Source organism: Pelodiscus sinensis, unplaced genomic scaffold, assembly GCF_049634645.1.
Source record: "Pelodiscus sinensis isolate JC-2024 unplaced genomic scaffold, ASM4963464v1 ctg121, whole genome shotgun sequence".
NCBI lineage: Eukaryota > Metazoa > Chordata > Testudines > Trionychidae > Pelodiscus > Pelodiscus sinensis.
Window position 1 is genome coordinate 203,840 of NW_027465903.1, and position 12,801 is coordinate 216,640.

At 57.8% G+C, this 12,801-nt stretch overlaps 1 protein-coding gene across 1 annotated transcript in view; it reads right to left on the bottom strand.

Moving 5' to 3' along the window:
- Window positions 1-12,801, bottom strand: part of NOTCH2 (notch receptor 2) — an 80,764-nt gene that overhangs the window by 22,740 nt on the left and 45,223 nt on the right. The window contains exons 10-18 of the mRNA XM_075916322.1: window positions 12,388-12,501; window positions 9,637-9,870; window positions 8,409-8,519; window positions 7,180-7,372; window positions 5,368-5,513; window positions 3,441-3,560; window positions 2,997-3,149; window positions 2,032-2,260; window positions 546-747 (exon numbers count right to left, since the gene is read on the bottom strand). Coding sequence (XP_075772437.1) covers window positions 546-747; window positions 2,032-2,260; window positions 2,997-3,149; window positions 3,441-3,560; window positions 5,368-5,513; window positions 7,180-7,372; window positions 8,409-8,519; window positions 9,637-9,870; window positions 12,388-12,501 — 1,502 coding nt within the window. The remainder of the gene's footprint in view (window positions 1-545; window positions 748-2,031; window positions 2,261-2,996; window positions 3,150-3,440; window positions 3,561-5,367; window positions 5,514-7,179; window positions 7,373-8,408; window positions 8,520-9,636; window positions 9,871-12,387; window positions 12,502-12,801) is intronic.

A 12,801-nucleotide genomic window follows, 5' to 3' on the forward strand; every position in this document is an offset into this window, starting at 1 on the left:
AGCCAATGGAGAGGAGCATGGTTCTGCCAAACCCAGCAGCCAGCGCCCCGTGCCGGCAGCTCCTCCCAGCAGCGCGGCTGTATTCCCACAGGAGCAAGAGCACCAGCTGCTAATGGGAGTGCCCTCTGAGTTCAATTTAGTGGGTCTTAACCAGACCTGCTAAATCAAACTCTGAAAGATTGATCGCAATAGCATTGATCTTCCCTGGAGTAAAGACCTGACCCCAGAAAAGTCTTGATGCTGTCTTCCCTACAAGAATGCACCACATGGCTGGCAGATGTGGTTTTCTGCTTCCCACTCCCTGTGGTTGAACACAGTGTGGCTGCTAGAGTGGACAGATCCAAGTGTAGAATACCCAATGCTGGAAGCATGAGAGGCCCCGTAAGAACAAGGTTTTTAGCAGGGTCAGAGGCTGTTACAGAAAGGACTGGACACCACAAGCCATGTCTACACCGGCTGTACGCCACTTCTGCTGTGGAACAGTCCAAATGAAAACGCTGCGTGTCAAGATGACGGCTGTAGAGCCTGCACTCAGCGCCGCTCACCTGGCAGTCCTTCCCGGTGTAACCCAGGGGGCAGAGGCACCGGTAGGCCCCCAGGCTGTCCACACAAGTCCCTTTGTTCAGACAAGGGTGGGAATCGCATTCGTTGATCTCCATCAGGCAGAAGGCCCCGGTGAAGCCCGCCGGGCACTGGCAGGAGAAGGAGTTGATCCCATCCACACAAGTGGCTCCATTGAAACAGGAACTGGAAAACAAGCACGAAAAAAACTCAGCGGCGCCAAGGACACGTCACTGTGGGAGAGCTGAAGAGCCCTGCGGGTATCTGCTCTTCCCGCGGCAGGCGCTGCCAGGCCGCTCTCTGTGCGCCGGCCTGCAGACTGCCCGCTGGGAGAGCCAGGCTCCTGGGCGCGGGTCACGGCTGGGGGCGCAGCAGGCCCCCTGGATGTCTGTGCTGGTCTCTTTGGGCCACACTCTGCCCCTCTGACCAAGTGAGCCCGCAGCCTGCGGCCGAGCCAGAGGCATTTCTTCAGAGACTCCCAGGCCCCACGGAGAGACCCAGCGCTGGAGACTCCCAATCATCCCTGGCCATGCCCTACTTTACAAGGTGCATCCTATTTTCAGTCTGACTAGCTCTGGCATCTGCTCCCAGCACCTGGCTCCGGCTTTCCCTTGTGCAAAGCTCCGGAGGTCGTTCGGCGGCACAGGGCACCAAATATACAGGAATCGTTTCAGGGACACCGGAGAGACGACGAATCAAGCATGGCGGCTGGTTGTGGCTCTGCTGTCTCTGATTCGCCAAGAAGCGAAAGGCTTGGAAAGGATGTCCCAGTAGACCACCGTAGGGTCCCCTTGGCACCTCTCTGATTATACGCAGCGTTTCTATCCCAGAGAGGCGGAGTTAATTTTTCAAGGGACACTGACCCAGTGGCAAGCCATTTATTTTACATCCATGACATTCCTTCGACCCACTGACTTAGTAACTCCACCCCCCACCATCGCGTTTGACAAGCTTCCTCATCAGCCTCCATCCGGAAAGGCAATTCATCTGCTTTCCATATTGCTGGCACCTTCCCATCAGCCCCCGGGACTGGGTGGCTCAACAAGTCAGAGCCGATTCCCACGATGCACCAGGCAGGATGCATGCTGCCTGGCTGACCACAAGAGACCAAATCAGCAAGTGCAACAGCACCGGAGACGTGTGTCCCTGTGGGACGGGGTGACCAACAGGCGCCCTTTTGGTGAACACCATCAGGGCGAAAGTGATCACAAAAGGGGAGAGGGCAATTCACACGTCCTATGGACCACAGGGGGCCAGAACTAAGGGAGCTGCCACCTGGACTTGCCCCCTGAGCACAGAGCCACACGTGGTACCTTGGACAGCACAAGATTCTCCCAAGCCACAAGCGAGGCAGACCCCCTCGGTTAGGGATGAGCGCGTCCCAAGGCCGCCAGGCAGGAAGACGGGTGCCCAGCGGTGCTCCGGTGCACAGCTGCCTGCAGCGTTCCATCCCTGTGGAAGGGCACTCACCTCTCGGTGCACTCGTCAATGTTGTTCTCGCAGTGGGTCCCCTCAAATCCTGCCCGGCACTTGCAGGTGTAGCTGTTGACGTAGTCCGTGCAGGTGCCACCGTTCCTGCAGGGCTCACTCAGGCACTCGTTGATATCTGCCTGGCACTTATCCCCCTGGAAGCCAGGCAGGCAGGTGCACGAGAAGGAGTTCACCCCGTCCACACACACAGCTCCATTCTGGCAGGGATCTACAACAGCAACACGGCCCACGTGAGGAAGGGCATACGGCTGCCAGGGCCTCCATCTGCCTCTGCAGCAGCATCTGAGCAACTGCGAGCTACCCTGGCTGGCTGTTACGGCCACATCTGCAATGTGATACAAGTAAGTTGCTCCCCCCAGAATCTAGCTGAACCGTCTAAATTTGGACTTGCTCTTGGATACTTGTCGGAGCTACTCCTGCAAAAAGTTGCAACTTTCCTACAGGGAAACTGTCCGGTTTTTTTTCAAATTCACTAATTTATGAAAATTCAGCTTATGATCCGGCGCTGCAGAACCCTAACTTTGGCACGCCAATCCTCCTGGAAGACAGCCCGTTTTCCTGGCCCTCGGACGGTTAGAAAGGATGGGTTCAGGAAGGGAGCACTGTGACGGGACAATCTAAGATGGTACTTTTGCTTCAGCAGGGCAGAGCAGACTCTCAATTTGAGGGTGCCCCTGGTGAATGTGGGTTAACGTTTCTACACTTTGAAACTCAAACCCTGAGCCTGACTCCTCCTGTTTTACGTGCTGCAGCCAGCTCCCCTGACAGCCAGCAAAGGCCATTCCAGCCCCAAAGATGAAGTTTCCCAAAGCTGATATGTTTGAAGCAAAGGGCTACAGCAGGAAGCGGTCCCTGCAGCGCCAAGAGCAGCATTAGCGGCATCGGGAAGCTGTTCCTCGAGCAAACAGGAAACGGCGTCTTTCGGAGAATAGCCGTGCACTCACTTGGGAGGCAGTCGTCAACGTTGCTCTCGCAGCCTCGTCCAGTGAAGCCCGGACGGCATTCGCACACGTAACTGCCCTGAGTGTTACGGCACAGCGCCTGATTCTTGCAGGGCTTTGACACACACTCGTCTACATCCACGGTGCACCTCTGGCCTGAAACCAGAAGGAGGCCAAGGGGTTAAGTCTCCACGGAGGTAACCGCAGCCACGAACGGCGGAGCGCCCCGTCCCCCCCGTCGCACGCCACGAACGGCAGAGCGCCCTGTTCCCCCCCGTCGCAGCCACGAACGGCGGAGCGCCCCGTCCCCCCCACGAACGGCGGAGCGCCCCGTCCCCCCCATCGCAGCCACGAACGGCAGAGCGCCCCGTCCCCCCCATGAACGGCGGAGCGCCCCGCCCCCCCCATCGCAGCCACGAACGGCGGAGTGCCCGTCCCCCCCATTACCTTCCCAGCCAGCAGCACACTGGCAGGCGTAGCCCTCCGAGTTGGGCGCTGGGCGGCAGACGCCAGAGTTCGCACATGGCTCAGAGGAACAGGGAGACAGCGCGAGCTGGCAGTTCACACCTACAAGAGGACACCAGAGGGGCAAATTGTTGTGGGCTGGGTGCCCCGATGACGGATGAAAAGACCACAAAGGGTTCTCCAAAGGAAGCAGACGGCACTCCACTCCTCCGCACCCCACGCTGGGGGAGGGGAAGGCCTACACGGGTACTGGGCAGAAGAGGGGGGCAAGTCGCTGTGACCCAAACTCTCTGGGGGGGTGCCAAGGAGAGGACTGATGGCTACGGCAGCCAGTCACGCAGGGGACGGGTCTGGAGCAGGTGGGCAGCATGTGGCCTGCGAGACATTCTGTTTGCTGTTGCCAGAGCCCGCTGGCTTTTGGCTGGGTAGTTTTTTCCGACCGGTGCCACTAACGGGACACCCACGTACAGCCAGGGCCCGGGAAGCGAGGTGCACGCTGATTGCACCCAGCACTGAGAGCAGGCTCCCCTGCGTCCCATCACAGCGCTGCCACGGTGCAATCTGCACAGCCTGCCAATACTAGGGAGACCAGCTTGGTTACGACAACCTTGTGGCTACAGGCTAAGCCCCCTGGCCCCAAGCCTCTCCAGCCTGCAGCCAGCTGGGAGGGGAGAGGACACCAACTTCCACCAAAGCACCTGCTTCCTCTTTGCTTTTGAACCCCGCCAGATGGCAGGAATCCAGGGGAGTGAACCTCGGAAGAGCCGAGCTGACATGCTGTATTCATGCTGTATTCCCCAGCAGCCGTCCATCCTAACCGGTTTCACCAGCCTGAGCTAGGGATTTGCCCCAGGGTGACTGGGCAAGGAGCAGGCGGTTCTGGCAGCGCAGTATTGTTAGCTCAGCAGAGCGCCGGTAGGGAAACCTGAGCGCGGTGGCAAAGGACGACTAGCGCTCGCCAGACACCGCAGAGCTGTTCGCTTCGGCGATTTTAGCTCCTGCACTGAGGTTGCTTCTGACTCCGGATGGATTCTACCGCAGCTCCCTGGCAGCAGCCATGGTCACAGGCGGACCAGAGAGCAAGTGTGAAAAAGCTGGACACTTTCTTTTCAGGGGCGGGGTGCCAGCTGCCCAGACAAGCCCAAGCCCTGAGATCAGGATGTTCCTGGTACTACTGGGGCGTCTGGCCACCCTAGCTGCCCAGAAGTGCTTTCCTGTGCCCTCGGCTGTACCCAATATTGCCAGCTCCGCAAGCCCCTCATGGCTTGTCACTTCAAGGCTGCGTTTTGCATCGTTCTCCTCCTTGGGCTGCTCCCGAAAACCACAGTGAAACTGCCGAGAGCAGAGACCGAGCCACCTGCGTACGGCGTGAGTCTGCCGTACACGTCTGCGCATGCCCAGACTGTTTCTAGTGCATCGGCCTAAAGCGTTTGCCTTTGGTCACCTTCCACAGCCAAGGCCTGACGGGCCGTTTCCATGCTGCTAGCGCCCCCGGCCTGTGCTCTGCTGCGAGAAGCAGCCCCGCGCACTAGGCCTCGTCCAGACTTTCCCAGGTAGAGACCGTTCATAGGGGTTGTGTGGTGAACACTCTTAGGAGCCCCACTGCTCAAGAGCTCGCTGTGTGCCTGAGGCGGCCATAGGCCAGACCTGTTACCTCTGCGGGGGAACGGACTTTCCCTTCCGAGGGAGTGCACAATAGTGAGAGTGGCGGAGAAACTGCCTGCTCTTCGTCATGCTCTCAAACTCTCCTGGGAAGCCCGGGACAGGCTGCGCCCCCAGCTGTGATCAGTTCACTCATGCTGGCGTTGTACCTCGCAGGGCGGCACTGAGACGGTCCAAGAAGTCTGCTGCACTACGGGGCAGTACAATGGAAAACAAAAGAGGACAAAGGCTCGTCCCTCGAGTTCACCTTTGAATCCTTTCCTGCATTTGCATCTGTAGCCAGCTGCTAGACTGTCACAAATGCCGCCGTTCTGGCACGGGTCTGACAGGCAGGCGTTCTGTTCCACTTCGCAGTCGGCTCCCCCCCAGCCTGGGTCGCAGAGACACGTGTACCTGAAAGAAAATAGCAGGGTTCTGCACGATCCCGGGGCAGCTGTGCTACCCACGCGACTAGGCAAGTCGACAGCCTGACACGGGAGGGGAACGGGGAGGATTTGCCCTTAGCAAGGTTCATGAATCATGTTTACCATGGTCACACCAGCTACACCATCTCCTTCATATACAACCAACCCAGGCCCACTCCTGCCCGTCTAACTTAAGCTAGTAGTCCAGCCCGGGCACAGCCTGGAGCCTTTCAGTAGCACGGCTGGATGGGCTCCACAGCGAGAGGGGATGGGCCCAGGGGAGCACACTGCGGTGGCTGACGCCTGTCCGGGAGGGGCACACTCAAGGGGCAGTGATAGGAAAGTGCATGGCTGCGTCTACAGAGTCCCAAAGAGCAAGCTGCTCTCCACATGCCCCCGGGCAGGCAAGAGGACACAGTTTCCTGCGCCTGCCATAAGCAGACAACCCAGCTATACTTCTCCACGTGCCGCTGCCTCCCGCATGGCCCCGCGCCTGGACCAGACCCGCTCGAGGCAGGCACCCGGCCGGGTGCAGCCGAGGCTGGTGCGCCGAGGAGAGCTCAGCCACAGCCCTTTGGTCTGTCCTTCCCCTCCCCAGAGCCTGGGCTCCTTCCGGCTCTGTGTCGGCATCTGGCTAGCTCGGAGACAACGACCTGGCCCGTCCTACATGCTTTCCCCACCGCATGCGATGTCTGCCCCTCACGCCCACCGGCCAGTTCTTGGCCTTGTCTCCCCAGGCACAATGCGCCAGGCCAGCATGCTGAAGGGATGGCCAAACGGCCCAGGAGGAACCCGGGACTCAGCAGCCCTGCTCCTTGGCACAGCAACGCTCCTTCCGAGGGTGGGAATCGGAGCTCGCCCGAGCGCCCGGCAGGGTGTTCCCAGGGCCAGCCCACGAGTCTGGAAAGCCACCCCCCAGGAACTAAGCCCCCCCCAAGCACTCCACCCGCCTTCTCCAATCGAAACTCACGGCCAAGCCGACTTTACAGACCCTACCACAGCCAAGCTCCCCACTACACATGCCCCTCTCCTGGGCGAGAGGAGAGGCCTGGCGCATGCGGTGCTAGTAGGAGGTGCTCAGACACTCCGAGGCTACGCATGGCAGGAGACCATAGCCCCGCAGACACAGGGCTGTCCAAGCAGGCAGGGGCCCGCAGATCGCTCCAACTAGCCCACGGAGACTCCCCCACTTCACCCAGTGGCCAGGTTAAGCTACGACATGTTTAGCAGACGTCACCTGGGCCAGCCGGGATCTTTGCCGCAGAGGGCATTTACTGAAAGACACTCCTTCCAAGGGGTCTGGGCAGCTGGAACGGCTCGGCCTGCTCGCCAGCAATAAGCCCGGCGGGCAGCCGGACACAGAGAGAAGCAGGAACAAAACGCTCCACTCTCTCCGCTGCAGATGACACGTGGCACAAGGCACTCCAGGCGCCGGGAAGAAAGCCCCTCTAACCCAGTGACCCTCCCCATGTGTCAGTGGCCCTCCTGCTCTTACCACTCGCCAGCGGCCAGGCCAGATCTGACTCTTCCATACAAACGCTGGGGATCTAAACACAGAGTTCATTGGCAAAAAGGCCAGGCCTCCTGACTGCTTCCCACGTATGCAGCACTGGTACCCAGGGTCCCAAGGCACTGAGCACGCCGCTGGCACTCACCCACTGCCATCCTGCGTGCAGTTGCCATGCACACAGGGGTTCCTTAGACACTCGTCAGCGTGCGACTGACAGACGGGTTGATGGAAGCCGTCTGGACACAGGCACCGAAACCCATTCATTTCATTTTCACACGTTCCACCATTCCGGCAGGGACTGGAGAGGCATTCGTCAATGTCCACATTGCACCTCGGACCTGAACGGAACACGCCTGGTTAACCCGCATTCCCACGCCCGCAGGGACACCGGGCGAGCTTCCACCACTCATCCCCAACACAAAGTCCCAGAAAGCCACTGGTCTGCAGCCATGTCTCACAGGCCTGGGCCCGAGACAGAGCCACTACACAATTACACACTCTCCAAGGGCTGACAACTAGGTAACTGCTCTGTGCCTGATGCAGCCTTCCTGGACTATCGGCTCGGCACCCAACCCCTCCTTCCTGCCAGAACACATCCAGATCTGATGTGTACACAGGGAAGAGCACACGGCTTCTTGTTGTCCCCAGCCACTGCCCGTATGCCTCTCTGCTCAAGCCGCCGTTCTGCCGGGGAGCCTGCAAAGTACCTGGCGCAGACGGTGGAAGCTTAACAAGATCTGACAAGAGAAAAGCACCAAGTGAGGTCTCGGCAGGGCTACGGGAGGCGAGATTTTGGCTCAGTTCTCATTGGAATCATTCTGGAACGCATTGCACCTGGCCTCGCCTGCAGGCCAATTAGCACGTTTGCAAGACGCAGCCCCTGCGATGGCAGTGCCAACAGGACAACTGACACCACGGGGTGAACTCCGTCCAAGGAGCAGCAGCGCGGCTGGCGGAGACGCTGGTGCCGGTGCTAGGAGCCGTGCGCCCGCAGTAACACTCGCGCGGGGGCTTTGCGTTTGCAGAAGGAAGGGGCAAGCTGGGCCATTCCCCAGGTGCCGTTCCGAGTGAGACCTCTTGCTGGGAGCTTCCACTTCCCTCTCCTGCGAGTTAACCCGCCGGGCTTTCCCTCGCTATTTCCTATGAGGCTGAGTCATGTGAAATGGACTAACTAAGCCGAACGGAACCACGCCCTGTGGCACCAGGCGAGGGCTGCTCCTTAGCACACGCAGAGCAGCCTTGGGAAAGGAGAAATCCAGACACTGGCTAGGCCCTGTGCTGCCAATACACGAAGGAGAGCCCAGCCCAGGGCGCAGACGATTAGCTGCCAGGCAAAGCTGAGCACAAGCCCGAATTACTGACAGTAGCTCTTACCTGTAACTCCCGGCCTGCAGACGCACTCGTAGCGATTAATGCCATCGACGCAGACGCCGTTAATGCAGGGGTTACTCGCACAGTCATCCACGTTGTTCTCACAGTTCACGCCTGCAACCAAATGGGATGAAATTCAAGAGATCCCCGACCTACCCGCACATACAAACGAAGCTAGAAGCCTCCTGAAAACAGCCCTATTCAAACTGCAGTGCTGACACTGCTTTGGTGTGCCAAAGGGATTCGTACGAGCACTTGGGGCGCCTCGCTCTCCTCTGCCAGTCTGAGGAGCTGTTAACTTCAATATTCATTTGAAAAAGAAGCCAGTGTTATTTGGCACAACCCAAATGGCTCTGATAAATAATTTGTCCTTCCCAGCAGAGTGCTCTGATGCATGGCTCTTAGGGGGAACCTTTTCCAAGAGAGAGCAACAGAATATCGAGGTGATTGCAGCCAGCTTTTAAAACAGAGTGATTGAAATCACTCTAGTCACGTCGACGCTTTGTGAAGCTAATTTGAGAGTTCTGTTGTTGCCACTTGAGATGAAAAATTAATATGAATTTAATCAACTAAATTATGAATATTTTAATTTAAGCACTAGGCAGAGTATCCTGGTTGGGAAAAAAGAAGATTGAGAATTGGGGCAGGGACCCTGCAGACACGTAGGCAGTGATATTAATAAAGCCAACAGGACAATATTACTAACTTGCTTCCTTTGTTTTGAAATTAAAAGCTTTAGTGGCATAAAGGCTGCCACTTGGAAACAGCGTTAAGAGTTTAGCCCTTTGTGCGCTAAGAAAGCTGATGAACTTTTCCACACTGGTCACACTTTTCAAACGTGGATTATGGCTGGGCTCCTAATCCCACAGAGTCCCAGGAGGGAACTTCTCAGAACTGCTGCAGCCCCAGTCCCGCGTGGGCAAGCCCACTCAAGAGCAGCAGGGCAAGGCTCATAGCTGCCTTGGCTTGGAGAGATCGCCCATCAGCAGGCGGTGCTGGCTGAACACGCAGCCCGGGCTATTGTTTATCCGTGTTGCGCTTGTGCGCCCCGAGCCCTGGCCTTGCACTTCGGGTGTGACCTTTCCTATTTCACACCGGCCCTTCCTGCCCGCAATCACCCAAGTAGGGCACAGAAGGCCCCCTCAGAAGTGAGGGGCTGGAAAAGGAGCCGAGCCCCCGGCTAGCTCCATGCAGACAAAGCCGAACTGCCCTGCCACTGGATGTGCAGTACCTGAGGTGCCCGGCAGGCAGTTGCAGTGATAGCCGTTCACCAAGTCGATGCAGCGTCCTTCATTGAGGCAGGGGCTGCTCTGACATTCGTCCACCTGCTCGCTGCATATGGCCCCCGTGTAGCCTGGGTTGCAGACGCAGGTGTACGAGTCAATTCCGTCCTGGCACTGCCCGTGGTGGCAGGGGTCCGGGTCACAGTTGTCGATGTTCTCTTCACACAACGTGCCGGAGAACCCTGCGGGCAAAAGGAGCAGGCGCGACTCGGAGGCTGAGGGATCGCACATTTACCTGGCCTTGCGCGGGGCCTTAACTCAAGTTTGGCTTTTCTGTACCTACTGTCCCTCCTCCTGCCACCTCTCCGGAGAGGCGGGTCGGCGACCCGGGATTACATATGGCTGCAAATCCCTCTCTCCCAGCAGGCTCTGCTAAAGATTAATAATGAAGGCTCCCCACCCACTGAATGAAATCTGCTGGAGCACGGCCTGGCTTGCGTCAGGCGCAGACTTTCCACAGCTGCTTCCAAGTCCAAAAAGGGGTTGAGTTTCGCCTTTCCCTAGGGTCATTTATTTGGTCACAATCAGCAGTCAAAGGAGAATCTTGGTGGTAATGGCTCCTCCTCTGGACGAGAGCCTTCCAGTCCAACCTTTCTGAAACCTGCGCTCCTGAATCTCCCAGCATCCCCTGGGATTGGCGTTAAGCGCAACTGCACGCTGTCACACGGCATGCCATGGCGGAGACAGGCATTTCACAAGCTGCTACCATATCCACTCAGGATGTGCTGACTAGTGTCTCGCCGAGGGTTACCCGCAAAATAAACGCCACTCCCAGCGTTTCCACAGAACTGCTTAGCGCAGTCAGGAGATGGACTAAGAGATTCAGCCTGTGGTTGGGAGCCCGATACAGGTGGGTGTGCCTGGTTCATTTCCCAGGCATGGGAGCGAAGACACGCCTCCTGCGGATTCTTTCCAACTCCTCAGAGAGACAGAACGGATTCCTTCTCCCTACCAGGCAGCAGGAGCTCCGGACCTCCCATTCTAGCGGCTGTTCTACACAACTGTGTCTTCTTTTGGGATTCCGGTGTCTGAACAAGCTTTGGAGTACGATTATGACATGGTCTGCAGGATGACAACTTGTCCCAGAATACGTTGCACAACCGTGTCTCCTAGGCTATGCCTACACTGCCGAGCTTTGCTGGGATACCGCAGGTATCTCGGAAAAGCTCTGCTGCGTCCAAAGAACATTTCCGTTTTTTCAGAACAGCTTCCGAAAAAGCAGATGCGTTCTTTCGGCATGCCCATGTTCTTCATTTTATGCGGAATAAGGGACATTCTGAAAGAGGAGGTTTATCCGACATTTGACCACATGTAGAAGAGCCAAATGTCAGAAAAGCCTCTTCTGAAAAAACAAACAAATGGAAAAAGATATGCAAATTACAAACTGCAATTTGTGTATCTTTTTCCAACCGCCCCTGCAGTGTAGACACAGCCCTAGGGAATAAAGAGAGATGCTTCCTAGCCAGTCATTGGCTTGTGGTGGATTCCTAGCTCCCAAGCCAAGAGTCGCTATGAATTCCTATGCAATCTCACCCAGCAATGCCTGCACCAAGCCCGATAACTTGTGGCCAGACGAGAGCACGTGTTCTAGAACAGCAGCTAGTCTCAACAGGACTCCCCATGATGGAAAATGAACCACGACTCTTGGTAATTCTGAGGACTATTGCGATGTCTCCTGCACAATCTTCCTCTGCCGCAGCTGCTGTGAACGCCATTTTGGAGAATTCTGCTGTTTCTAGTGGCGCTAACAGCACGAGGGGGCTAACACCCAATGGAGGGCCTGGCTCCTGCCCCAACAGCTTAGCGGCTACTCTCCCCAGCGGCTTTCTTGAACTGCTCCAGGCACCCTCTGCCACGTCCCTTCCTTCCTTGGGGAAGGGGACTTGCCCGTCATGCAGCCAGGCCACACAGCGGAGGGAATGTTTCTCTAAGTCTGATCTGGAGTGAGGGGCTCAGGTCTCCGGTGCCTTTAGGGCAGGACCGTCCCCGTGAACTCCGGGCAGAGCAGAGGGTGGGGCTGCTGGGCCACAACTTCCTGTGGCCACTTCTTTAAGAGAATGGGAGTCTCTGAAGAGATTTGCTGACAGGAAGCCAAACCTCACCCGAATCGACCAGCCTGAGCGTGTGCTTGGGGCACGGGCGAACCCGCCTCTCCCCGACCACCACAGAGCAGCGGCTTTCACTGCTGATGCTGGGTGTTCAGCCTGTGAGGCACCGTGTGTGTGTTCTCGCTCTGTGCCACCCAGCCCGGTGCAGACAGCTGACATGCAAGACCTCCAGCGACCTGCCCAATGGCACAAGATTTGGTCCGGGATCGAGGCACCCAGCCAGGCTTATTGCTGATGAAGCACAGATCTAGCTGGCGCCTGGGGCGTGGCAGCATGTGACCGGCGCTTCCTAGCTGACCCCACGGGTAGGGACCAAGGGGGGCCGTGCTGCTGCTCCCAGGAGCCATGGCGCACACGGAGCCAGGCAGGCCGGCCGGACCGCCAGAGCGGGGCAGGCTCCTGACCCCACGCCCTAGCGGGAACTGGAGGGCTGGATTAAAAGGTCTGCTGGGGGGATTCGCAGTGCTGCAGGGAGGTAGGCAGCAAAGATTCCTGGAGCCAGCAGAGCCCTGCTGCCCTCCTCTGCCCACTACCCTCGTTTCTCTCCCAGGGGCTCTAGCCATTGCCCGAGACACGGCGTGGAAGGCTAACCTGTGGCACACTGGCACTCGTAGCCATTTGGGTAATCAATGCACTTGGCTCCATTTAGACACGGGGTGCTGGAGCAGTCGTCAATGTCGATCTGGCACACGGCTCCAGTGAACCCTGAAAGGCAAGCGCAACGTGAGCCCCCGCCAGCTGTTCTCAGAGTAGGAGCCATCCCCGCCCCTCAAGCAGGCCCAGCTCTCCAGCCAGCACAGACACGGAGCTAGCCACTGGACCACGCTGGGAGAAGAGACCCCCGCTGAAAACCACCTCGAGAAAGCCAAAACATAATGTGGAGGAGGAAAGCTGGCTGGAGTTAGAACAGAGTCTGAACGCAATCTCTACAGACATTGCTCTGGAATTCATCCTTAGCAAGCCAGCCACTGCGCAAGCCAGCGTGCTAAGTCTCGCCAATGCGCG